The sequence below is a fragment of the Muntiacus reevesi genome, chromosome 8 (genome assembly GCF_963930625.1).
Source record: "Muntiacus reevesi chromosome 8, mMunRee1.1, whole genome shotgun sequence".
In the NCBI taxonomy this organism is placed as follows: domain Eukaryota; kingdom Metazoa; phylum Chordata; class Mammalia; order Artiodactyla; family Cervidae; genus Muntiacus; species Muntiacus reevesi.
In genome coordinates, this window is record NC_089256.1 from 55523396 (window position 1) to 55550899 (window position 27504).

Below are 27504 nucleotides of genomic sequence, written 5' to 3' on the forward strand. Positions count from 1 at the left end.
TTTAAATCTTAATATACAACTATCACCTTTTGAAAATCCTCTGTGCAGAACGTATTTGATTTCTGAGCTCTGTTAACAGGTTCAGAAATGTTTGCATCTCACACAATTGGAAAAGGAATCAAACAGGTGGTTCAAAGATTCTTTTGCTTCTACTCCATCTAGTGGCCATATTTGGAAATGTCCAATGTTTGAAAGTAAACCAGCAGGGAATACTATGTATGAATCGTTACTTTAATGAATCACTAACATATGTGAATTCACCAATTTCTGAATGCAAGTTCATTGTAATTTTGCTTTTTAAAGATGTGAAATCAAACACTACTCCCCTTTTAGATATTTATATTTTTAAGATAAAGGTGTACATAAAATGTACATAAGGGTACTAATTTAAACAATATTTTAATGAAAAAGTTCCAAGTTGAGAGACATACTTGCCGAAATAAGTTCTACTTTAGATGAATGCATATGCTGGAGTTTAGGGGACATTTTGTAGCCAATTAAAATTCTGAGGTAACCAGTGCCAATAACAAAGAGAAATGGGTAGTTTCCCTTTTTATCTCTCACCCCTTTGATTGTGGAGGGAAAAATTGATTTCCTTCTGAAGAAGGGGAATACACCAACATTTGCCTACACAAGGAAGAAAATTGTTCTAAATTCTTTACTTTCAAAAAATCTGCAATTTCCTTGGCAGTTCAGTGATTAGGACTCCATGTCTGGCACTTGGATTTGATCCCTGGTTCGGGAACTAAGGGTCTTCCCAGGGAGCTAGTGAGAAAGCCATTGGGAAGTGGTAAAGCTCCCTGAGAAATGGTGAAGCTCGGTTCAACAGTACATGAACCGAGAACTTCCAAATGTTCAAGCTGTATTTAGAAAAGGCAGAGGAACCAGGGATCAACTTGCTAACATCCGTTGGATCATAGAAAAACCAAGAGAGTTCCAGAAAAACATCTACTGCTGCTTTATTGACTACTCCAAAACCTTTGACTGTGTGAATCATGACAAACTGTGGAAAATTCTGAAAGAGATGGGAATATCAGACCACCTGACCTGCCTCTTGAGAAATCTGTATGCAGGTCAGGAAACAATAGTTAGAACCAGACATGGAACAATGGACTGGTTCCGAATTGGGAAAGAAGTACATCAAGGCTGTATTTTGTCAGCCTGCTTATTTAATTTATATTCAGAGTACATCAGGAGAAATGCCTGGCTGGATGAAGCACGAGCTGGAATCAAGATTGCTGGGAGAAATATCAATAATCTCAGATATGCAGATGACACCACCCTTATGGCAGAGAGCGAAGCAGAACTAAAAAGCCTCTTGATGAAACTGAAAGAGGAGAGAGAAAAAGCTGGCTTAAAACCCAACATTCATAAAACGAAGATCATGGCATCTGGTCCCGTCACTTTATGACAAAAAGATGGGGGAACAATGGAAATGTGACAGACTTTTATTTTCTTGGGCTTTAGAATCACTGCAGATGGTGACTGAAGCCATGAAATTAAAAGACACTTGCTCCTTGGAAGAAAAACTATGACCAACCTAGATAGCATATTAAAAAGCAGAGATGTTAGTCTGCTAACAAAGGTCCATCTAGTAAAAGCTATGATTTTTCCAGTAGTTATGTATGGATGTGAGAGTTGGACTGTGAAGAAAGCTGAGCACTGAAGAAGTGATGCCTTCGAACTGTAGTGTTGGAGAAGACTCTTGAGAGTTCCTTAGACAGCAAGGAGATCAAGCCAGTTATTCCTAAAGAAAATCAGTCCTGAATATTCACTGGACAGACTGATGCTGAAGCCTAAGCTCCAATACTTTGGCCACCTGGTGTGAAGAACCAACTCATTGGAAAAGCCCCTAATGCTGGGAAAGATTGAAGGCAGGAGGAGAAGGGGACGACAGACGAGATGGTTGGATGATATCACCAACTCGATGGACATGAGTTTGAGCAAGCTCCAAGAGTTGAAGATGAACAGGGAAGCCTGGCGTGCTGCAGTCCATGGGGTCGCAAAGAATTGAACACGACTGAGCAAGTGAACTGAACTGAGTGATAAAGAACCTGCCTGCCAATTCAGGAGATGTAAGAGACATGGGTTTGACCCCTGGGTAGGGAAAATCCCTTGGAGGAGGGCATGACAACCTACTCCAGTATTGATGCCTGGAGAATCACATGAACTGAGGAGCCTGGCAGGCTACAGTCCATAAGGTTGCAAATAGTCAGACCCAACTGAAGTGACTTAGCAGCATGCACTTACAAGTAACTAAGACCCTACAAGCTGTGTGGTACAGCCAAGAAAAAAAATTAAAAGAAAAATCTGGAAGTTGTATAATTACTGAATGGTGGCTTAAGATTTACATTTATTCAAGACAAGTACGGCACAGAGCCTTCTCTGACTTTAATCATCAGTTAGATATAAAGCAAAAGGAACTTTCTTTTGTCATACTTGGAAGAAACGTGGACTATTTTCAACAGCAGTATATTTGTGAAACACAGTTATTTAGGAATTTTAGCTTCTCTGTGCAAGTTTGAAAAAGATAAAATCTAACGAGTTCCATTCGCTTCATGAAAAACTAAACTCAGTGGGGCTGTGTTCCAAAAGTGTGTTTATAATCATTTAGCTAAACTTCAGAACACATTTTCTCATAGAAGCAACATCATCAGTGGAACTTGTTTATTTCTTCACATACCTGAATTATGAGAGGTGAGGCTCTCCATTTGATGAGGGTTAGTCCTTTGTGACCCCACGCGCCTATAACCAATAACAATAGCTTCAAGCAATTGATAACTGCTTCTTCTAAGCTTTCCCAGAGACCTTCATGTGTAAACATGCTTTCAATTCTTCCATCAGAGAAAAAGCATTAAGTTGTCCCCATGCCCTCTCTTTAGTATTGTAAGATGCTGATGCCAAGACTCCATAATCACATAGAGGCAATAGCAACCACATGTGGATAAGTGAGTCCTGACAAGCTCCAGGGAATGAGCAGCTCAGAAAACTTAAAAGTAGATCCTATAGTCATGTATATAGGAAGGCTTTCCTGCCCTGCCTCATTTGCTTCAATTATCAGTGATTTTGCTATTCCTCCTCCAGAAACACAAAACCAGAGTGATACTAAAGGCACCAGTAACTAGGAAGCTCTCTAAATTTACATCAGAAAGTTACTTTGACTTTGATAAAGCTGCTTAAGAAAAGCGACTCTCTCCAGCAAAGACAAGAGGAGTAACCAGAAAAGTGACTGTTTTTTTCTGCCCTTCCCTTACACACACACACACACACACACACACACACACACACACACACACACACACCCCTGGGTCTCAGGGTTTTTCACTTCTCCACTTACTTTTGACCTTCCACTTGTTGGCGCACAATCTAAGTTAGTTAGCATTCAAGAACTTCAGGAAATTTTCCAACTATTATTCCTGAAGCTGCCTGTGAGAAAACTTAGCCATTGAATTTTATGGTGAAGGGAACCAAAGGTTCTTCTAATGGGCATCTATCAACTCAAGTCAATTCAGAATATAGCTAATTAGAACCGATCCATCTTATCAAATAGTCCAATAACTGGTACCACTTTCCTGCTTTTATTTCTAAGCTGAACTATGGAATAAGTCTGGTTTCTATGTTTCTCAAGAAAGAAAAATGAACTCTGCTTAGATCAGACGCTGGAAGCAAGACCCCTAAAATCCCATTGCTTCAGCTTCTTTAGTTTAGGGAGACTGCTTGCTTGATCTAAGCAGTACTTCTTTCCCTTATACCTTGTTCTACCTAATCAACTCCACCTGAGCCACGCACAAGCTTGGAAGGACTGTGCCAATCATTTCAGAGCCCTGGAGGCTATGGAATGCGTCACCTAAAGGAGTGATGTGTTCTCATCACTAGGGGTATAGAAGTATTGGCTGAGGACTACAGGGCAGGAATATTGTAACAGGAATTCAAATAGCCACTAAGATTAGACTTGAATTTTTAAAACTTTTGTATTTTGAAAAGTCCACAAACATAAATACACTATTAGGGAATTAGAAAGTGTGCATCACTACCTGGGCTTCCCAGCTGGCACAGTGGTAAAGAATCTGTTTGCCAATGCAGGAGATGCAGGTTCAATCCCTGGGTCCAGAAGATCCCCTGGAGGAAGACTGGCAACCCGTTCCAATATTCTTACCTGGAAAATTCTATGGAGAGAGGAGCCTGGTGGGCTACAGTCCATGGGGTCGCAAAGAGTCGAACACAACTAAGCATACACACCACTACCTAGATCAATTATAATTACCAGCACTCCAGATTTCCCCTCGATTTGTTTTTGTCATTCTACAAATATTAAATGTATATTTACTTAGGCTGTGCTGGTACTAAAATTAGAGAAATGAATTAAAAGAGAGAGCCTTTGCTGTCAAGGGGTTTGCCAGCCACCAACACAGCATGTATTGAGCAGTTACCACGTGCCATGGACTGTGATGACATTTTACCTGATAACTTTATTTCCTGAATTAGGTATTATTTTGACCTTATCTTTGTCTCATAGATGAGGAAATTGGAAATGATCTATGTCTTCTTCAGCCCCAGGATTCCATTGTTCTTTGATTCAAAACTTGACTCAAGTAATTCAGCAGAAGGATAGAGAAGGGGGATTGTAGAAATGTTCACAGTATAGAAATTAAGAGTCATATTTTCACTTTCTTTCTCAGGCCTCTATAAAGCCAAAGTGTGGGCGCATGATCAGCTTCTCGTCTGGAGGAGAGAACCCACATGGGGTGAAGGCAGTCACCAAGGGCCAGAGGTGTGCTGTGGCTCTGTGGTTTACCTTGGACCCACTTTATAGAGAATTGGTGAGTTTCTGACCCCTCACCCTCAGAAAGTCAATGAGACACCCTATAGAACTGCTTCATGAACTAATTGATCTGAAATTTCTTATGAGTTGATTCATAACCCTTCAGGAATCTTAGAGATCATGGCAGAAAAAACTTTTACAGAATCCTTTCTGTCTGCTTTCCAATACTGGCTCTGCTTTCTAAGCAAGAACACATTTTCTTAATCAGATCCATGACTTAGCAATTACACATCTGATACTTGCACTCTAAGTTTTAGGAAAAGGGGCTAAGAGTGCAGTTCTTGATCAGATGGGTTTTTATAGATGAATGTTTGCAGAAATAGAAACCTCAGTGATATTCAGCACTCTCCTCATGAGTCCAGAGTTCATTAACAAATTGTAGCATCAGGAGAGAGCAATCATTTTCCACTGGTCATCCGGAAGACCGATTTGTTTTCTCAACAAACCCTTACAAAGTTCACCGAATCATTGATGAAACACTTATAGAAATCAGTGAGGGGACATGAAAATTTATTATTTACCACTATTAAGTTAAATGTTAGAATATTGTTATTCTCTTATAAGTGACTGAGGACACAGTCTGGATAAGAGACTGTGATCTCACCCTTCTGGATGTTCTGAGCAGAGGTTATTGTGTTTGTAAGTCTTCCCAGGTGACGCTAGTGGTAAGGAACCCACCTGCCAATGCAGGAGACATAAGAGACCTGGGTTTGATCCCTGGATTGGGAGGATCCCCTGGTGGAGGGCATAACAACCCACTCTAGTTTTCTTGCCTGGAAAATCCCATGGACAGAGGAGCTGGGTGGGCTACAGTCCATAAGGTCGCAAAGATGGACATGACTAAAATGATATAGCACGTACAACACATGAAGCTATAGAGGAATGAATTAAATCCTACAGATACAGCCCCTGGGAGCATATCTAGGCTCAACATAAGGAATAACTTTCAAACCGACTCCACCATTTGGTGGAATTCTCTTCTTTGGAAGCACAGGGTTACTTGTCATTGGATGACTCCAATCACAGCCTCAGCAACTTCTTGGCATAGAAAGCTGAGCCTGAACCTAAATCGTCATGGCAGGGGCTAAACCAAATGACTTCAAAGTCTCCTCCAGCCTTGAGTCTTAATGAAGCTCCGAAATTCTAGTCTTTAAACTGGCATGTGAACCAGTTTTCCTCTTTAGATCCCTAAATTGGATCCAATTGCATCAGAAACAGTTTAAAATTAATTTCTCTTTCTTATATACTGTTTTTGCCATCCAAACATAACTCAGTTTTTAGGCCTCATTCCTAAACTTTATTTCATATGTTTCACAAATGTTTATAAAAGATCTACTGTGTGCTTGGGAAACCACTCAGCGGGCCCCAGGGGTACATGATTGAACAAGGCAGAGCTTTGAGCACAAGGAGCTTGGAGAGGCCAACAGGAAAACTATGGGGAGAAGACAGTCATCTGCGTTTGTAGGGAGATATCAAAGAAGACTTACTTACATAGAAAGCGTTAGTCGCTCAGTCATGCCCAACTCTTTGCGACCCCATGGACTGCAGCCCACCAGGCCTCTGTCCATTGGATTTTCCAGGCAAGGAGTGCCATTTTCCTTTCCTTCTCCAGGACTGCTAATATAGGGCAACCCTAAAAGAGCAGAGGATGACAGCTGGACACAGAAGAAAGAACAGTCCTGCAGAGGATCAGGGCAGGGAGAGATCTGAAAACAGCGCAAGGGACTGAGTAGTCTCCTTTACATGTAATTCCTCCCTCCTCTCGCCTCTCCACAGCCAAAATGCCAGCGTTCCCCACATCACCCCTTCTTGACTAAAGAATCTAAGTACATGAGTACACAGTGGAGATAACATTGTTGGATAATTGTCTGTTGTTTTTTAATCTTTAGTTTTCAACAAACATTTATCTGCTTTACTACTCAGTATTTCAGCGTCTCCTTCAAGATATTTGTTTCTATCAAAATAAGCTCTGTCTCTCTCACACACACACACAAATAACACAAAATTCTCTTTTTTCCTTCCTAACCTGAAAGTACTAGGGAAAATCCTCCAGTCTCCAGGCTGTGGCGACATCTAGTGGTCACAGAAGAAAATGACCAGAGCTTCTATGGCAGCTACCAGGAAAATCTTGCCTATGACATAATTCTGAGACTTTGCTCCACAATGTAGTCAACTGGGGGTCTTTACAAACTATTGACATTTTAGCTCCCACATTTAAAAATTCTAGATTGATTAATTTAGGTGTCGGAAGTTTTAAAAGTTCCCCAGGTGATTTAAATGTGAAACAGTTTGAGAGTCCCTGAGTTGTTCAGTTGCTCAGTCGTGTCTGGTTCTTTGCGACCTCATGGACTGCAGCATGCCAGACTTCCCTGTCCATCACCATCTCCTGGAGTTTGCTCAAACTCATGTCCATCGAGTCGGTGATGCCATCCAACCATCTCATCCTCTGTCGTCCCCTTCTCCTTCTGCCTTCAATCTTTCCCAGCATCAGGGTCTTTTCCAATGAGTTGTCTCTTCACATCAAGTGATCAAAGTACTGGAGCTTTGGCTTCACCATCAGTCCTTCCAATGAATATTCAGGGGTGATTTCCTTTAGGATTGATTGGTTTGATCTCCTTGAAGTCCAAGGGGCTCTCAAGAGACTTCTCCAATACCACAATTTGAAGGCATCAATTCTCTGGTGCTCAACCTTTTTTGTTGTCTGGCTCACATGAGCCTTACATGACTACTGGAAAAACCATAACTTTGACTACATGGACCTTTGTCAGCAAAATAATGTCTCTGCTTTTTAATATACTGTCTAGGTCTGCCATTGCTTTTCTCCCAAGGAGCAAGTTCATTTTAATTTCATGGCTGCAGTCACCATCTGCAGTGATTTTGGAGCCCAAGAAAACAAAGTCTGTCACTGTTTCTATTGTTTCCCCATCTATTTGCCATGAAGTGATGGGATCAGATGCCATTTTCTTTGTTTATTTGAATGTTGGGTTTTAAACCAGCTTTTTCACTCACTTCTTTAACCATCATCAAGAGGCTCTTTAATTCCTCTTTGCTTTCTGCTGTTAGGGTGGTGTCACCTGCATATCTGAAGTTATTGATATTTCCCCCCCAAACCTTGATTCCAGCTTGTGCTTCACCCAGCCCGGCATTTTGCATGATGTGTTCTGCATATAAGTTAAATAAGCAGGATGACAATATACAGCCATGATGTACTCCTTTCCCAATTTTTTTTTCATTTATTTTTTATTAGTTGGAGGCTAATTGCTTTACAATATTATAGTGATTTTTGCCATACATTGAAATGAATCAGCCATGGATTTACACATGTTCCCCATCCTGATCCCCCCTCCCGCCTCCCTCTCCATCCCATCCCTCTGGGTTTTCCCAGTGCACCAGGCCCAAGCACTTGTCTCATGCATCCAACCTGGGCTGGTGATCTGTTTCACCCTTGATAGTATACTTGTTTCAATGCTATTCTCTCAGAACATCCCACCCTCGCCTTCTCCCACAGAGTCCAAAAGTCTGTTTTGTACATCCATGTCTCTTTTTCTGTTTTGCATATAGGGTTATTTACCATCTTTTAAAATTTCATATATATGCGTTAGTATACTGTATTGGTGTTTATCTTTCTGGCTTACTTCGCTCTGTATAATGGGCTCCAGTTTCATCCATCTCATTAGAACTGATTCAAATGTATTCTTGTTAATGGCTGAGTAAAATTCCATGGCGTATATGTACCACAGCTTCCTTATCCATTCATCTGCTGATGGGCATCTAGGTTGCTTCCATGTTCTAGCAATTATAAACAGTGCTGTGATGAACACTGGGGTGCATGTGTCTCTTTCAGATCTGGTTTCCTCAGTGTGTATGCCCAGGAGTGGGATTGCTGGGTCATATGGCAGTTCTATTTCCAGTTTTTTAAGAAATCTCCACACTGTTCTCCATAGCAGCTGTACTAGTTTGTATTCCCACCAACAGTGTAAGAGGGTTCCCTTTTCTCCACACCCTCTCCAGCATTTATCGCTTGTAGACTTTTGGATAGCAGCCATCCTAACTGGCATGTAATGGTACCTCATTGTGATTTTGATTTGCATTTCTCTGATAATAAGTGATGTTGAACATCTTTTCATGTGTTAGCCATCTGTATGTCTTCTTTAGAGAAATGTCTGTTTAGTTCTTTGGCCCATTTTTTGATTGGGTCATTTATATTTCTGGAATTGAGCTGCAGGAGCTGCTTGTATATTTTTGAGATTAATCCTTTGTCTGTTGCTTCATTTGCTATTATTTTCTCCTGTTCTGAAGGCTGTCTTTTCACCTTGCTTACAGTTTCCTTTGCTGTGCAAAAGCTTTTAAGTTTAATTAGGTCCCATTTGTTTATTTTTGCTTTTATTTCCAATATTCTGGGAGGTGGGTCATAGAGGATCCTGCTGTGATTTATGTCGGATAGTGTTTTGCCTATATTCTCCTCTAGGAGTTTTAGAGTTTCTGGTCTTATATTTAGATCTTTAATCCATTTTGAGTTTATTTTTGTGTATGGTGTTAGAAAGTGTTCTAGTTTCATTCTTTTACAAGTGGTTGACCAGGTTTCCCAGCACTACTTGTTAAAGTGGTTGTCTTTTTTCCATTGTATATCCTTGCCTACTTTGTTGAAGATAAGATGTCCATAGGTACGTGGATTTATCTCTGGGTTTTCTATTCTGTTCCATTGATCTATATTTCTGTCTTTGTGCCAGTACCATACTGTCTTGATGACTGTGGCTTTGTAGTATAGTGTGAAGTCAAGCAGGTTGATTACTCCAGTTCCATTCTCTTTCTCAAGATTGCTTTGGTTATTTGAGGTTTTTTTGTATTTTCATACAAATTGTGAAATTATTTGTACTAGTTCTGTGAAAAATACCATTGGTAGCTTGAGAGGGATTGCATTGAATCTATAGATTGCTTTGGGTAGTATAGTCATTTTCACAATATTGACTCTTCCAATCCATGAACACAATATGTTTCTCCATCTATTTGTGTCCTCTTTGATTTCTTTCATCAGTGTTTTATAGTTTTCTATATATAGGTCTTTTGTTTCTTTAGGTAGATATACTCCTAAGTATTTTATTGTTGCAATGGTGAATGGTATTGTTTCCTTAATTTCTCTTTCTGTTTTCTCATTGTTAGTGTATAGGAAAGCAAGGGATTTCTGTATGTTAATTTTATATCCTGCAACATTACTGTATTCATTGATTAGCTCTAGTAATTTTCTGGTAGAGCCTTTGGGGTTTTCTATGTAGAGGATTATGTTATCTGCAAACAGTGAGAGTTTTACTTCTTCTTTTCCTATCTGGATTCCTTTTATTTCTTTTTCTGCTCTGATTGCTGTGGCCAACACTTCCAAAACTATGTTGAATAGAAGTGGTGAGAGTGGGCACCCTTGTCTTGTTCCTGACTTTAAGGGAAATGCTTTCAATTTTTCACCATTGAGGATAATGTTTTCTGTGGGTTTGTCATATATAGCTTTTATTATGATGAGGTATGTTCCTTCTATTCCTGTTTTATCATAAATGGATGTTGAATTTTTGTCAAAGGCTTTTTCTGCATCTATTGAGATAATCATATGGTTTTTATCTTTCAATTTGTTAATGTGGTGAATTACATTGATTGATTTGCGGATATTAAAGAATCCTTGCATTCCTGGGATAAAGCCCACTTTGTCATGATGTATGATCTTTTTAATGTGTATTGGATTCTGTTTGCTGGAATTTTGTTAAGGATTTTTGCATCTATGTTCATCAGTGATATTGGCCTGTAGTTTTCTTTTTTTGTGACATCTTTGTCTGGTTTCGGTATTAGGGTGATGGTGGCCTCATAGAATGAGTTTGGAAATTTGCCTTCTTCTGCAATTTTCTGGAAGAGTTTGAGTAAGATAGGTGTTAGCTCTTCTCTAGATTTTTGGTAGAATTCAGCTGTGAAGCCATCTGGTCCTGGGCTTTTGTTTGCTGGACGATTTCTGATTACAGTTTCGATTTCCATGCTTGTGATGAGTCTGTTAAGATCTTCTATTTCTTCCTAGTTCAGTTTTGGAAAGTTACACTTTTCTAAGAATTTGTTCATTTCTTCTTATTAGCATATAGCTGCTGGTAGTAGTCTTATATGATCCTTTGTATTTCAGTGTTGTCTGTTGTGATCTCTCCATTTTCATTTCTAATTTTGTTGATTTGGTTCTTCTCCCTTTGTTTCTTGATGAGTCTGGCTAATGGTTTGTCAATTTTATTTACCTTTTCAAAAAACCAGCTTTTAGCTTTGCTGATTTTTGCTATGGTCTCTTTTGTTTCTTTTGCATTAATTTCTGCCCTAATTTTTAAGATTTCTTTCCTTCTATTAATCCTGGGGTTCTTCATTTCTTCCTTCTCTAGTTGCTTTAGGTGTAGAGTTAGGTTATTTATTTGACTTTTTTCTTGTTTCTTGAGGTAAGCCTGTATTGCTATGAACCTTCCCGTGAGCACTGCTTTTACAGTGTCCCATAGGTTTTGGGTTGTTGCTTTTTCATTTTCTTTTGTTTCTATGCATATTTTGATTTCTTTTTTGATTTCTTCTATGATTTGTTGGTTATTCAGAAGCATGTTATTTAGCCTCCATATGTTTGAATTTTTAATAGTTTTTTTTTTTCCTGTAATTGAGATCTAATCTTACTGCATTGTGGTCAGAAAAGATGACTGGAATGATTTCAGTTTTTTTCAATTTACCAAGGCTAGATTTATGGCCCAGGATGTGATCTATTCTGGAGAAGGCTCCGTGTGCACTTGAGAAAAAGGTGAAGTTGATTGTTCTGGGGTGAAATGTCCTATAGATATCAATTAGGTCTAGCTGAACCATTGTGTCATTTAAAGTTTGTGTTTCCTTGTTAATTTTCTGTTTAGTTGATCTATCCATAGGTGTGAGTGGGGTATTAAAGTCTCCCACTATTATTGTGTTGTTGTTAATTTCCCCTTTCATTCTTGTTAGCATTTGCCTTACATATTGCAGTGCTTCTATGTTGGGTGCATATATATTTATAATTGTTATATCTTCTTCTTGAATTGATTCTTTGATCATTATGTAGTGTCCTTCTTTGTCTCTTTTCACAGCCTTTATTTTAAAGTCTATTTTATCTGATATGAGTATTGCGACTCCTGCTTTCTTTTGGTCTCCGTTTTCATGAAATATTTTTTTCCAGCCCTTCACTTTCAGTCTGTATGTGTCCCTTGTTTTTAGGTGGGTCTCTTGTAGACAGCATATATAGGGGTCTTGCTTTTGTATCCATTCAGCCAGTCTTTGTCTTTTGGTTGGGGCATTCAACCCATTTACATTTAAGGTAATTATTGATAAGAATGGTCCCGTTGCCATTTGGTTTGTTGTTCTGGGTTCATGTTCATACAACCTTTCTGTGTTTCCTGTCTAGAGAAGATCCTTTAGTATTTGTTGAAGAGCTGATTTGGTGGTACTGAATTCTCTCAACTTTTGCTTGTCTGTGAAGCTTTTGAATTCTCCTTCATATCTGAATGAGATCCTTGCTGGATACAGTAATCTGGGTTGTAGGTTATTCTCTTTCATTACTTTAAGTATGTCCTGCCATTCCCTTCTGGCCTGAAGAGTTTCTATTGAAAGATCAGCTGTTATCCTTATGGGAATCCCTTTGTGTGTTATTTGTTGTTTCTCCCTTGCTGCTTTTAATATTTGTTCTTTGTGTTTGATCTTTGTTAATTTGATTAATATATGTCTTGGGGTGTTTCGCCTTGGGTTTATCCTGTTTGGGACTCTCTGGGTTTCTTGGACTTGTGTGACTATTTCCTTCCCCATTTTGGGAAAGTTTTCAGCTATTATCTCCTCGAGTATCTTCTCATGACCTTTCTTTTTGTCTTTTTCTTCTGGGAATCCTATGATTCGAATGTTGGGGCATTTCACATTGTCCCAGAGGTCCTTGAGGTTGTCCTCATTTCTTTTAGTTCTTTTTTCTTTTTTCCTCTCTGCTTCATTTATTTCCACCATTTTATCTTCTACCTCACTTATCCTATCTTCTGCCTCTGTTATTCTACTGTTGGTTCCCTGCAGAGTGTTTTTGATCTCATTTATTGCATTATTCATTTTTAATTGACTCTTTATTTCTTCTAGGTCCTTGTTAAACATTTCTTGCATCTTCTCAATCCTTGTCTCCAGGCTATTTATCTGTAACTCTATTTTGTTTTCAGGATTTTGGATCATTTTTATTATCATTATTCTAAATTCTTTTTCAGGTAGATTCCCTATCTTCTCCTCTTTTGTTTGGCTTGGTGGGCATTTTTCATGTTCTTTTACCTTCTGGGTATTTCTCTGCCTTTTCATCTTATTTAGATTGCTGTGTTGGGGTGGCCTTTCTGTATTCTGGTAATCTGTGGTTCCTTTTTATTGTGGAGGTTTCTCCCAGTGGATGGGGCTGGATGTTTGGCTTGTCGAGTTGCTGGTTAGGGAAGCTTGCGTTGGTGTTCTAGTGGGTGGAGCTGGATTTCTTCTCTCTGGAGTGCAATGGAGTGTTCAGTAGTGAGTTTTGAGATGGGTTTATGGGTTTGGTGTGACTTTGGGCAGCCTGTATGTTGACAATCAGAGCTATGTTCCTGCATTGTTGGAGAATTTGTGTGGTATGTCTTGCTCTGGAACTTACTAGCTCTTGGGTGATGGTTGGTTTCTGTGTAGGTATGGAGGCTTTTGGATGATCTCTTATTAGTTGATGTTCCCTGTAGTCAGGAGTTCTCTGGTGTTCTAGGTTTTGGGCTTAAGCCTCTTGCCTCTGGATTTCAGTCTTATTCTTCCAGTAGCCTCAAGACTTCTCCATCCATACATCACTGATAATAAAACTTTTAGGTTAATGGTGAAAAGATTCTCCACAGTAACGGACACCCAGAGAGTTTCACAGAGTTATATGAAGAAGAGGAGAGGGAGGAAGGAGATAGAGATGAACAGGAGGAGAAAAAGGGATATTCAAGAGAAGAGAGATGGATCTAGGCAGTACTCTGTTCCCTAAATGTTCTCTGTAGCCCAGAACACCCACAGAGATTCACAGAATTGAATTGAGAAGAGAAGGAGGAGGGAGGAAATAGAGGTAATCTGGGGGAGAAAAAGGAGAATTAAAAGGGGGAGAGAGTGATCAAACCAGTAATCACACTCCTGAATAAAAATGGGTACTGAAGGTTGGATTCTTAAATGTCCAAACTTGATATCAAATACTGAAAAACAAAGATTAAAAATATAGAGTAGAGGTTAGACTCTTAAAAATACAATTTAAAAAAAAACAAACAAAAAAAATTTAAGAAATATATATGAAGTTCACTTTAAAAATAGGATTTTTTTTTTTTGCCAGGTTATAGTGGGTTATAAAAATGAAAATTAAGGAGTAATAGAGGAATAATAGAGGACTTAAAAAAAAGAAAGAAAAAAAATTTTTTTTATTAAAACAATAGTAAAAATATATCTAGGAATTTCTCTGGAGCTGTTGCGGTCAGTGTGGGTTCAGTTCAGTTTCAGATAGCTCTTCATTCCAGCTTACACTTCTCAATGTCTGTAGGCCCCTTCCGGTGTAGTCGGTGTTACCTACAGGGATTTTAATCCGTTGCACCGGTCACTTCTGAAGCGGTTCCCTTTGTTTATTTGGCTTCTGTTTGCCAGTCTCTTCAGTGTCTAATCTCCGCCCTGACACACGCGGGTGGAGGTGGACTCTTGTTCAGGCCCGCTTGTTCAGTCGTGCTGCGGGGAGGGAGGGGCCCTGCAGACAAACGGCACTGGCGCGTGTGGGGAGCACGCGCAGTGTTCCGGCCACACTGGGTTTGCCCCCGCTCCCGGCACGTATGCTACACTGCTCAGGCTCCAGGCTGCTCTCCAGGGAGCGGGCCCTGAGTTGCATGCACTTCCCAGGCCTAAGCCTCTCAGGTTCAGGTTTTTGGGTACTCCACAAAGACGCAGACTCGGTTGGGCCTGCGTTTTGTGCCTTCCCGTCTGAGCAGCTGAGGCAGCCAGGAGCCTGTGGAGCGCACTCTCCCCGGGTGCGGTGCGCCTCATCCCCTCCGCGGTCCCAGTTTCCAGGCGCTGGTCTGGTGCGCCTTGTGTCTGTTCTGGGGAGCTGAATTCTGGCTGCGACCCTCCTGGCGGATGTCAGCCATCCAGAATCTCAGGAAGTCTTTGGTTAGAAGCTGGAAGCCTGTTTGCAGTGTGGTAGGGGATGCCGTCTCTGGGGCCGAGTTTGCCCCTTTCCCCTCCCCCCTGCCTCCTGCCTCCGGCGGGGATGGGCTGGTCCGCTGGCTAGCTCTTCTCTGGTATTCGCTCAGTGCTTTGTTCCTGAAATGGGCGGGTAGTGCCTAAGTTTAGGGCTTTTCCCAGGTTAATTCTCTCTCTTGCTATCCCACAGTTTAAGTTGCTATCTCAGGTTAGCTCCCTCCGATTGCCCTCAGGGCATTCAGGCTCGGTCCTTACCCTAAGCACTGCTGCCCGCTCCTCTCTGTTCAACCCCCACTTGCTGGTGGCAGATGCGAACATCTGGGGTACTTTTCTGCTGGGAGTTGTTTTTAGGCATGTAATCTGTGGGTTTTATTTATTTTTCCTCCCAGTTAGGTTGCCCTCTGAGATTCGAAAACTTCCCCCAGACCCGCCAGTGATAGGGCTTCCTGGTGTTTGGAAACTTTCTCTATTAAGACTCCCTTCCCGGGACGGATCTCCATCCCTAACTCTATTGTCTCTGTTTTTATCTTTTATATTTTGTCCTACCTCCTGTGAAAGACAATGGACTGCTTTTCTGGGTGTCTGATGTCCTCTGCTAGTGATCAGAAGTTGTTTTGTGGAGTTTGCTCAGCGTTCAAATGATCTTTCGATTATTTGTTGGGGAGAAAGTGGTCTCCCTGTCCTATTCCTCTGCCATCTTAGCTCCTCCCCACTCCTTTCCCAATTTTGAACCAGGAGTTAGTCATCTCCTTTCAGGTTAAATCCCTGAGCAAAGAAAGCCTGCCTTTCAAGACGTCATCAGAGCTGGCAGACTTATGTGGTCATTAGAGTTTACTTTAAAGGCATTGAATTCTCAAGGAGTATTAAGCATCATAAATTCTTATGGACGCCCAACATTAGAAGCTTTGGTTCCTGGTTAGACAGTTCCATCTCTCTCTTCAACTTCTTTTCTTTCAAGAGAGACAAAATTGCAACAGTCTCTTCTGCAGTCAGATCAGAGCATTTTGTATCTATATCAATTTGCTAATCAGTGAGGTGTGTTCCCTGTATTAATAAAGTAGTACTCATGCAGGGGCTTCACTAGTGGCTCCAAAGTAAAGTATCTGCCTGCAATGCAGGAGACACAGGAGATGCAGGTTCAATCCCTGGGTTGGGAAGACCCGATGGGGGAAGAAATGGCAACCCACTCCAGTATTTTTGCCTGGGAAATCCCATGGACAGAGAAGCCTGGCAGTCTATAGTCCATGGGGTCACAAAGAGTCAGACACAACTGAGCATGCACACACAAACTCACATATTTTATTTGGACATTAAGACAACAATTTAGTTTTTTGTTATTTAGTATATCTGGTCCTTGTAGGTGCTTTTATGTCAACATCATGCTCAATTATAAGCTCTTGAATAAAGGGGATTTTATTATCAAGTCATAAAATATACAAGTTCTTTGTATAACTTAATATGCTGGGAACTGTGCTGGGGACTACCTATAGGAGATACAAATTATTTTAGGCATAACTTTTATTTTCAGGGAACTTGAAGTCAAAGTGAAGAGAAAATACAGGGACCTGAGTAACTAAAACACATGACAAAGTTCAGCAAGAATTATTAGAGCCAAAAATGCATGGTTTTCAGGAGACAGAAAGAGGGAAGCAGCAAAGGTTTCATGGAGGAGATGGCATTTAATAGGAGCCTTAAAGGATGAGCATGATTTCTTAAGGGAGAGACATTTTTGGCATGTTAGACATCTACCCATGTATTTATTAATTAACTATTATACTGTGCTGTGCTGTGTTCAGTCACTCAGTCATGTCTGACTCTTTGCAACCCTATGGACTATAGCCCACCAGGCTCTTGTGTCCACGGGATTCTCCAGGCAAAAATACTGGAATGGGTTGATGTGTCCTCCTCCAGGGGATCTTCCCAACCCAGGGATGGGACCTGTATCTCCTATGTCTCCTGCATTGTAGGCCAATTCTTTACCACTGAGCCATCCTGCTAAATGTTAGTTGCTTTTCTGGGCACAGGAAATAGAACGGTGTCCCCCAAATGATAAGATTCCCTGTTTTCATGGACCTTAACTTCTAGTGGAAAAAGACAACAAATAAATAAAGAATAAACAGTTGAAGGATTTTAGGTAGTGAGAAATGATGTATGGGAAAGAAAACAGGACAACTGATTTGAAAGTAAAAAGGAGGGGGTAGCAAAGTGAAGAGGAACTAAAAAGCCTCTTGATGAAAGTGAAAGAGGAGACTGAAAAAGTTGGCTTAAAGCTCAACATTCAGAAAACTAAGATCATGGCATCTGGTCCCATCATTTCATGGGAAATAGATGGGGAAACAGTGGCTGAATTTATTTTTGGGGGGCTCCAAAATCACTGCAGATGGTGATTTCAGCCATGAAATTAAAAGACACTTACTCCTTGGAAGGAAAGTTATGACCAACTAGACAGCATTTTATTACTTTGCCAACAAAGGTCCATCTAGTCAAGGCTATGGTATTTCCAGTGGTCATGTATGGATGTGAGAGTTGGACTGTGAAGAAAGCTGAGTACTGAACAATTGATGCTTTTGAACTATGGTGTTGGAGAAGACTCTTGAGAGTCCCTTGGACTGCAAGGAGATCCAACCAGTCCATCCTAAAGGATATCAGTCCTAGGTATTCATTGGAAGGACTGATGCTGAAGCTGAAACTCCAATACTTTGGCCACCTCATGCAAATCGTTGACTCATTGGAGAAGACCCTGATGCTGAGAGGGATTGGGGGCAGGAGGAGAAGGGGATGACAGAGGATGAGATGGCTGGATGACATCACCGACTCGATAGACATGAGTTTGAGTAAACCCCAGGAGTTGGTGATGGACAGGGAGACCTGGCATGCTGCGATTCATTGGGTCACAAAGAGTCGGACACGACTGAGTGACTGAATTGAACTGAACTGAGCACAGTGTGAGAGGGCTCCCCAGACAAATGAAAGGAAGAAGCCAACCATAATAAAGGTCTTGGGAGGAGTGTTCCAGGGGAGAAGAGGTTGTAAAGGCCCAAAGATAAGAAGCACAGAATGGTCAAGAAGCAAAGAAGGCCAAGGTGGCTAGAACGTTGTATGTAAGGTAGAGAATGGGTTGAAGAGAGAACACAGAACAGGCAACAGTTAGCCCTGATGAGCTGTTTAGGAAATATGAATTCTCTTCCAATGTATTCTTTAAGATGGCATAGAAAAAATCCAAGCAAAATTTTTGACCTGCCCAATGGGAAAGAAGCAATGTCCCTTACCCTTTCCCCTGCCTCCCCTGGTCCTGGGAATTATAGGATAGGAAAGACTGCCATAGCTAAAGTGTCAAAGACTAGAGTCATAGTGGAGAAGGTGAAAAAGATGTGGGGGACTGGAGTTGTCATTTGCAAGTAGGCCAACTGGGTCAATGGTGGGGGAGCAGTAAGAGAAACACAGGATGTGATGGAAGCAGCCTTCAAATCCTAGGGACACTCAGCCTAGACTCGGAGGAGGAAATCCTTCTCAGAGTGCTGTATTCAGAGATCTCATGGTAAGTTAGGAAGGTAGAGTGTAAGGGGAGGCGAAAGGAGAAGACAAGGTGAATTGAAGAAGAGAGAAGTCCAAGTCCTTACAAAGCACATCAAGAAATGTGCACCCAGAGCATCCAGCAATGGGAACCCATGCAAGAGCTGTGAGTAGTGAGCTGGAAAGGCAAGTGGTCATGATTCCAGTGCAGAGAGTCCAACAGGAGCATGTGGGAGGGGGTATGAAACAGATCAATTTGAAAACTACCATAGCAATTAAGTTAGGAGACAACAGGGTCCTCAAGCAGGAGCGCTTTTTTCCTGCCAGCGTGCAGTTGGCAACATTTAGAGTTGTTCTTGATTGTCACAGCTCTGGGCTTGGTTCCACTGGCTACCTGTAGTAGGCAGAGCCAGAGATGCTGCTAAACACCCTCAATGCACAAGACACCTCTCCACACCCCCCAAACAATGAAGTATTATCTGCTCTGAAATGTCAGCAGGGCCAAGCTTGAGAAACACTGACCTACACTAAGGCAACAGTTCAGTTCAGTTCAGTCGCTCAGTCGTGTCAGACTCTGCAACCCCATGGACTGCAGCATGCCAGGCCTCCCTATCCATCACCAACTCCCGGAGGCCACTGAAACTCATGTCCATCGAGTCACTGATGCCATCCAACCATCTCTTCCTCTGTCATCCCCTTCTCCTCCTGCCTTCAATCTTTCCTAGCATCAGGATCTTTTCAAATGAGTCAGCTCTTTGCATCAGGTGGCCAAAGTATTGAAGTTTCAGCTTCAGCATCAGTCCTTCCAAAACATTCAAGACTGATTTCCTTTAGGATGGACTGGTTGGATCTTCTTGCAGTCCAAGGGACTCTCAAGAGTCTTCTCCAACACCACAGTTCAAAAGCATCAATTCTTTGCTGCTCAGCTTTCTTTATAGTTCAACTCTCACATTCATACGTGACCACTGGAAAAACCATAACCTTGACAAGACAGACCTTTGTTGGCAAAGTAATGTCTTTGCTTTTTAATATGCTGTCTAGGTTGGTAATAACTTTCCTTCCAAGGAGTAAATGCTTTTTTATTTCATGACTGCAGTCACCATCTGCAGTGATTCTGGAGCTCCCAAAAATAAAAGTCTCTCACTGTTTTCACTGCTTCTCCATCTATTTACCATGAAGTGATGGGGCTGGATGCCATGATCTTTGTTTCCTGAATGTTGCGCTTTAAGCCAACTTTTTCACTATCTTCTTTCACTTCCATCAAGAGGCTCTTTAGTTCTTCTTCACTTTCTGCCGTAAGGGTGGTGTCATCTACATATCTGAGGTTACTGATATTTCTCCCGGCAATCTTGATTCTAGCTTGTGCTTCATCCAGTCCAGCGTTTTTCATGATGTACTCTGCATATAAGTTAAAGAAGCAGGGTGACAATATACAGCCTTGACATACCCCTTTTCCTATTTGGGACCAGTCTATAGTTCCATGTCCAGTTCTAACTGTTGCTTCCTGGCCTGCATACAGATTTCTCAAGAGGCAGGTCAGGTGGTCTGGTATTCCCATCTCTTTCAGAATTTTCCAGTTTATTTTGATCCACACAGTCAAAGGCTTTGGCATAGTCAATAAAGCAGAAATAGATGTTTTTCTGGAGCTCTCTTGCTTTTTTGATTATCCAGTGGATGTTGGCAATTTGATCTCTGGTTCCTCTAAGACAACAGTACATGCACTGAAATGAAAGGGGCAGAAGAGAGAGGACTAGGTGATATATCAGATCCAAGAAACCATCATCAGGCTTTTGGAGTGAATGTGGAAGTCATGGTGGTCTTTACTGAGAGAGGAATTCTATGAAGAGGACAGAGTAGGTCTGTGGAGGAGAAGCTGGAGAATTCAGTTTGACCGTTGAGCTGGAGAACTGAGTTGGAGACATATGTGGGACCAGAAATTAGAAATGGGAGTTGTAGTTGAATATATAAGATTTCTTGACAAGGGAGGAGTCTTGGAAGGTAATTGCTGAGTACACAGGGAAGTCAAGAGAAGACACCTGGATAGGGATGGAATGAGGCTCCATCTTTAGCTGGATTTAGTGTCCATCCATGTACACATGATGCCTGGAAGTGTTGGGGGAGCATCTGGCGCTGGCATCACTTGTAACAGCAATGTTTATATTGTCTTTTTTTACAGGAGCGAATACAGGCCGATGAAGTGATCGCGATCCTGGATCAAGAACAGCAAGGGAAGCACGAACTGAATATCAATCCCAAAGATGAGCTATAAAAATGAGAAAAAGAGTACTCTATCAAATATTTATTTAAATTGTTAATCTTATGAGAACTTTTTTATTTTTGTACAGAGTCACGGTATAAATTAACATGTTAATATGAGTCAGCGGATCTCCCTTCTGTGCCTAAGGATGCTTGCTTTGCCTCAGTCTGTCTGTCTGTCTTGGTTTTCCCAGCAGATTGTCTCTCAAAGCCCAGTCACCTCTTCCCCACCGTGCGCGTGTGCACACGCGTGCACGCGCGCGCACACACACACACACACACACACACACACACACACACTTCATTTGCTGCAGATCCTAAAACTCAAGCAGAAAGAATAAGTCCATTCCTGGCGAAACAACTCCCATGCATGCCCAGATCTAAAGTTAGAGTGTGATTGGACTCAGAAGGCTTTTCTGGCTGTGTGCCTTTCAGCCAATCTCTCTCCCAGAGCTGATGGCTGTGACTCTGAAGAGTCTATGGCGAGGTCAGAACTGCTTCAAGTCACTGCCCTAAGGGCCCCCAAGGCTCTGCAAAGGAGCAGCTCTGATGAAGACTGTGAGACGGAGGGGTCAGCCTCCCCAGGTCTGGGCGGAGTTTTTGACTCTGGTGTTTTTAGCACAGAGCACCCTTACACTGGAAGCTTTGATTCACCCTCCACTATGCACTAGTCCAGAAAGGGCTGCCCTAGGATTGCTGTCTTTAAAAAGTGTTGCTCAAGGGTTGAAGTAGAATAGCTCTTCATCCCAGCAATTCTGGAAGAAAATCTTTAATCCTACCTGAATGTGGGCACCATGGCTACATTGCCCGAGAGAGGGATGTTTTGTTTTTCAGGGAGAAAAGATGGATTTCTGGTTGATTCCACTCTTCATCTGAGTGTATTTTGAGCCCCCCCTCCCCCTTCCCCCACCTTTGGCGCTCTCCACCTCATGGATTTTAGTGTTTGTATCTGATTTGTTTAATAAAGGGAGGCTTGTTTTAATATCTAGCATTTGTTTTTCTTCTCCCAAATGTTTGGTTTATCTCCAGGCAATCCAAACAGGAGCTTTGGGGACCACCCAGGGATAATATTGGGTCACAGTTCATTTTGTTGGCAGGGGCTAGGGACTGCAAGGAAGGTATGAGCATTCCTTCTGAAGAAACAGAGATGGTTAGCAAAAAGGTGTTAATCCAGAGAATATCTGGGGTCCTTGATGCTTGTTCTAAGGAGGATACTGCCAAGATAGTGTTTTACGGGGGTGGGGAATGGGCCGAGAGAGTCTGCTCCACTAAACCAGGGGAGATCACCTGCCTCTTTGATGGGCAGTGGTAGAGTCTGTAGCCCTTAAGAAAACCAACAGATAAAAACATTTTCTAGGGACTTATCTGGTGGTCCAGTGGCTAAGACTGCTCCCAGTGCAGCAGATCCAAGCTCCATCCCTGGTCAGGGAGCTAGATCCCACATGTTGCAACTAAAATCCCACACTAAGAGCTCTGCAAGATAGTCTGCAACATGCTGCAGTGAAAATCGAAGATCCCATGTGCTGTAATGAAGACCCGGCACAGCCAAATAAATACTTTTTAAAAATAGCAAAAATATATTCAATCATTATTTAAAAATTGATAAAAATCACATTTGCTTTCTGCCATTTATGATCTTGGGTAGTGGTAAGAACATTCATCCTTTGAGACTGAAAAATTGAGTCATAATGACTTGTGTGCCATCTGTTTTTCACCCAACCCTCTGCTTGGGGGAGTGGAAAGACCATTAGATTATAATCCCAGCCGGATCAAATATGCTATGCTGTGTGACCCGGAGCTAGTGTCTTTCCCTTTCTGGGCTTCAATCTCCTCTAAAAATGACATCATTGCCAGTAATTGTTTCCAGAAATCGTCCCTCTTGATCTAAATACAAAACAAAGCCAAAAGAAAACAAACCTAAAAATCTGATTTTAGAAATATTCACAAATACCAAATTTACTTCTACTAACATTTGGAGAATTGTGAATGGGTTCATTATGTGTGCATGTGATTTTAAAACCCAGAACCTAATTTTAGGTCTGAAATTCCCTGAGCTTTGGAACAGGAGGTTGCTATTTGTCTGCTCCTTTACTGAGAAGTGTTTGCTGACGCTCAGATTTGCTGATAGGAGGTTCTGGCCAAGGATCTAATTTCTGTTTTCTGGCAACAGGGCATCAACAAAGAAAACCGTCTTTGGCTTAATGTGGTCCCTGCTTCCTGGGTGCTCCCGGTGCTCTGGGAGAGGCCAGGACTCTAGCAGTGAGTCTTCCTTTCAGTCCCACAGACAGTGAGCAGAGGCCTCAGGAGATGGGCGTCAGGGTAAATCCCCATTTTGTACCATCCCTGACAACACAGAGTTGTTATTCCTGTTGTGCAGGCCACCGGGGTTGGGTTCTCTACTTGGGCCATCACGTAGACACTCAGGCATTTGTGTTCTAATCTGCCCCACATCAAACCATACATAATTTCATGCAAATATTAGGGAGTGCCATCAGATGATTTTTTAGAAGATTGAGCTTAGAAATCACTTTCTATGTGATGTCTGGCCCCTTGTGTAGAAGGATGGGAAAGCTCATTAGAATTTCTTAAGTTTTCAGAGCTAAAGGAGGCTGTAGAAATCACAACTCAATTCTGTCTTTCTGTCTGGGAGGAAACTGAGGCTCAGAGGTTGGAAAAATCATTGTGTGGTTGCAGAATTTGAGCGGGAAGAGCTGGGGCTTCTGAATTGACTTGTACGAGAATCCTGGCCCAGGGCAGCGTCCTCTAGAAGATGGGTAACTTTTTCTCTTTGGCCAAAGATGGTACTTGGTCATCAGTCCATGGACCTGCAGGACTGTGTTCAGAGGTGATGTCTTTCTCTAATTTACTTAAAAGTGCTATATGTGCTTGAGACAGCCCAGGCTAAAAGCCCAGTTTTTATGACTCCAACTCTAGGACTCTTCATCTCTGTCTCATGGGGAGCTATCCCTTGCGCTGATGACTCCCCCTTGTGTAAAAAGCCCACGGTATTACAAAGCTTCTGTTTTCTCCTGTCTTGTTGGGTTGAATGCTTAAGACACAGGACGGGTTCTCACACTAGAAACCCAAGAGGTGTTCGGGGTCCAGATTATGAGGGCCGCGTGGCAGATGAGGAAGCAGAGAGCAGTGAAGCGAAGTCAGAGCCTGTGTCCGCTGGGCTTAGCGTATGCAGGTCTGAGGCAGAAGCAGTCTTTTGAACAGGAAGGAAAACAAGTGCCAGCTTGTTTGCTTCCAGGCATGCTTACTCTGAAATAGTACCTTCATGTAAAGAACAGAATTAGATTTTTATCAAGCTTAAACTTTTCCTCCTTTCTTATTTTCCCGTTGATGTGTGAAGGCATATTTCCCCTTCTCTCCTTGGAGAGGGACTGAATGTGGTTGCAAAATTCAGTGAGACAAACAGCGGGTGTCGGGCCTTGCTTTCATGACACTCACCAAGGGGAAGAAGGTTCTAGTCAGGTGCCATTTTCCACCCCCTCCAAGGCGGAAAGGATCTGGAACTTCTGTTTCCTCTTGAGAAAACTCCGACTCAGAACAGATCCATTTTCTTAGACGTGTGGGGTCCTTTCCTCAGAGCCCTGAATGTGAATTTGCTTGACAGGGAAATTTTAGTTTTAATATGGTTTTCATCACTGCTTTGTGCATAGAATTTTTTGGCACTTTTTCAGCTGAGGAGAAGCCATGGAATGAGTCAGTGTCATTTAATAATATATATCTATGAATTTTAATTGAAGTACAAATGCTGAATTATTTCACATAAGACAGCCACGGGAAAATCTGCCTCATTGACGTCAAGAAAGGAGGTAATGAGGGCCACCTCACTAGCTCTTGATGCCAAGAGTTAGGCATGCTGAAGTGACTGACAGTGGTAGGGCTGAGAAGTGGGAAAAGGTTGAAAAAGCTCTTCGCAGAAACAGGAACCATTTGGCAAAACGCCCCCTAACCACAAGTTAAATTGGCCCATGGGATGATCCTGGTTGCATCCTGCCAAGAAGTCTGTGATGTGACGTGACCTCCTCCACACAGTCCCTCTTCCCACCTACAAATCTACTCACAGATAATTTGATGTTTCCAACATGAGACATAAAAGCCCCTACTGTTCCAGACCTGCATGATTTCTTCAGACACATCGAGACACATAACACCCACCACTGTTTGGGCTCGCTGCTAGGTTGGAACTACAGACTCACGGTGTCAGAGATTCCTCCTTCCCAGCTTCCCCCGGGTAATCATGGTGTTTTCTCTCCCCGCTGCTGATCTTGGAGGCCAGACGACCTCAAGTCTGGAACAATCTGATCTTAGATCCTGGCTTGCTCTATGACAGATGGCATCTGCCATGTGAAAAGCTGGCTGAGTCACTCACCTCTGCATTGAAAGATCTTATAAAGGGCTCACAAGACAGATAGTGAAACAAAAGTTTCCTGTTCTCTCTTCTCCTGACAAGAATTACTAGGCAGGAAAATCTGAATGCTCTATTAATTCAATATACAACCCACTTTTTCTGGTCACTTGCTATGATACCCCTGGGGGGAGGGTGAACAAAATGAGCTTCACCCTTTCTTTCCTTGTTAGGCTATTAGAAATTGAGGCTAGAGATGGGTTTGACATCCTTTCCACCTTAAAAGTCCTTCTATAAGCCATCTTCTACCTAGACCCCTGTTAAATTCTCTTTGCTCCTCCCAAGCTGATGCTGTTACCTCTGAATTGCTATGTGATGGTGGGTGGGGATAAAGATGGGGACCAGACAAGAAGGATTACATGTAAAGTCTCATCTTTTTCCACTTATAAATCTTATGTCCCATTGTTTCAAAGGGTTGTAATCACGGTTGGCATTTACAGAGTGTTTTTTATGGTCTTGAAGCACTTGGCAGTCAAATAAAAGTACATAATTATCCCGAGACACATGAGTGCAATCTTCATTTTGTAAACAGAGAAAAGGAACAGACTCAGGAAAGGAGGTATAGGAAACCTCTGGTCATTTAGGAATTCATTCCCGAGACAACTTGTGAGAAGCTACCTAGTAGTAGGTTTAGGGAAGTGTTCAAAAATGAGTATGATTTTATCCCCTCCTTTAAGAAATTCAAAGTAAAGTGGAAAAAATAGATGTAAAGGACTGAAAAATATAAAATGAGGCGAGTGTGGTGACAGGAGGGCTATAATAGAGGCAGGTACAGAAAAGGCCATATGAGTTCAGAGAAGGGAGTGGCTGGAGGGAGGGAGAGCTTAACAGAGAAGGTGGCAGTTACGATGGGTCTTGAGTGCCTGTCTGTCACCCGTAAGCAGAAATGAGCCACGATGGCCTCAGCTGAAAAAGTGGCTTTATCTGAGCTTGTTGGTTTCTTGGGTTTCATAATACTAACCTTTCAGAAGAGTTGGAGAGTTTATTTTATGTGTTTAAAGATTTTTTTTTTACATGGACCATTTTTAAAGTCTTTATTGAATTTCTTACAATATTGTTTATGTTTTTTGGCTTCAAGGCATGTGGGAATCTTAACTCCCCAGTCAGGGATCAAACCCACAATCCTTGAATTGGAAGGTGAAATTTCAGCCACTGGACCACCAGGGAAGTCCCTGGAGAGTTTGCTTTAAAGTTGGTGTTTTGAAAGTGGGGAGGGATGAGATTTTTACTACAAATTTCCCTGGGAATGCAAGTTAATGAATGCTATGAAAATCCAAATAAATACCAATTTAAAAGGAGTTTTATTTTATTCCCTTGTGAGAAGGTTTATTTAAGTGGGCAGAGCAAAGCCACTAAGGATCAGGCTTCTTGATGAAAAGTAGAGCCCCAGCGGGTGTCAGAAAAAACTGAGGGGAACCTCACCTTTCAGGTCAAGATCCATGAAGTTGCCCAGTGGCAACTTCCCTCTGTCTGTGAGTCCAAGAAACCTCTCATTCCACATGCCCTAGGGCCGGCCAACCACTCTCTCAAATTCTTACACATTCATCTCACAAATGGGAAAAATGACGATATTCCAGCCCATCTGAGGATATTCAGGTGTGTTGTCTGCAAAACCTAAAGCATCTGGTAAAATCAATGAAGATTATTGTAAAACCAGAAAACTATGGAATGTTTTAGTAAGGACATTTCTTTCACTGTCATGCCGGGAACAGAGTTTCAGCAGCTTTGGGACTCCTTGGAAGCAAACTGTCTCCAGTAGACATTGATGGGGACCTTCTACCTCATTTAAAACCAGAGTCCAATAAAACATCATGCAATAAATTGTCCAATCACACTTATCGTGTCTGTTCTCAGTACCTGTTTTTGGTTTGTTAAACCTTTTGAAGGTCTTAAGCAATCATACTGCTTAATTTTAGAATAAATTATAGACTACCTGAGGCTTAGAAGCCAACTTCAAGACTTCTGGTCACCAGAATAATATTCTGAGCTCTCATAATATTCTGCCGTTTAGCAACATTTACTGAACAGATACACCAGGATTTTTATGGTATTTGAAGTTCAGAGTTTCAGGACATGTTTTCTTCATGAGGTAATATGAATCAGAATTATATTTATTTGGAGTCATGATTAGTAAAAATAAATAAATAAATAAATAAATAAATGCTTTTCAGATGTTTTTCTTCTTCTCAGCATCCCAGATAAGGGCTTCCCTGGTGGCTCAGTGGTAAAGAACACCCCTGCCGAGCCAGAGACCTGGGTTTGATCCCTGGGTCCAAGAGATCTCCTGGAGGAG

At 41.7% G+C, this 27504-nt stretch overlaps 1 protein-coding gene across 1 annotated transcript in view; it reads left to right on the plus strand.

Annotated features, from left to right (window-relative positions):
- The window catches only part of P3H2 (prolyl 3-hydroxylase 2), a 181440-nt gene extending 155735 nt beyond the window's left edge, over positions 1-25705 (plus strand). The window contains exons 14-15 of the mRNA XM_065942698.1: positions 4680-4820; positions 20715-25705. Coding sequence (XP_065798770.1) covers positions 4680-4820; positions 20715-20807 — 234 coding nt within the window. The 3' untranslated portion in view covers positions 20808-25705. The remainder of the gene's footprint in view (positions 1-4679; positions 4821-20714) is intronic.
- Positions 25706-27504: the final 1799 nt, after the last annotated feature.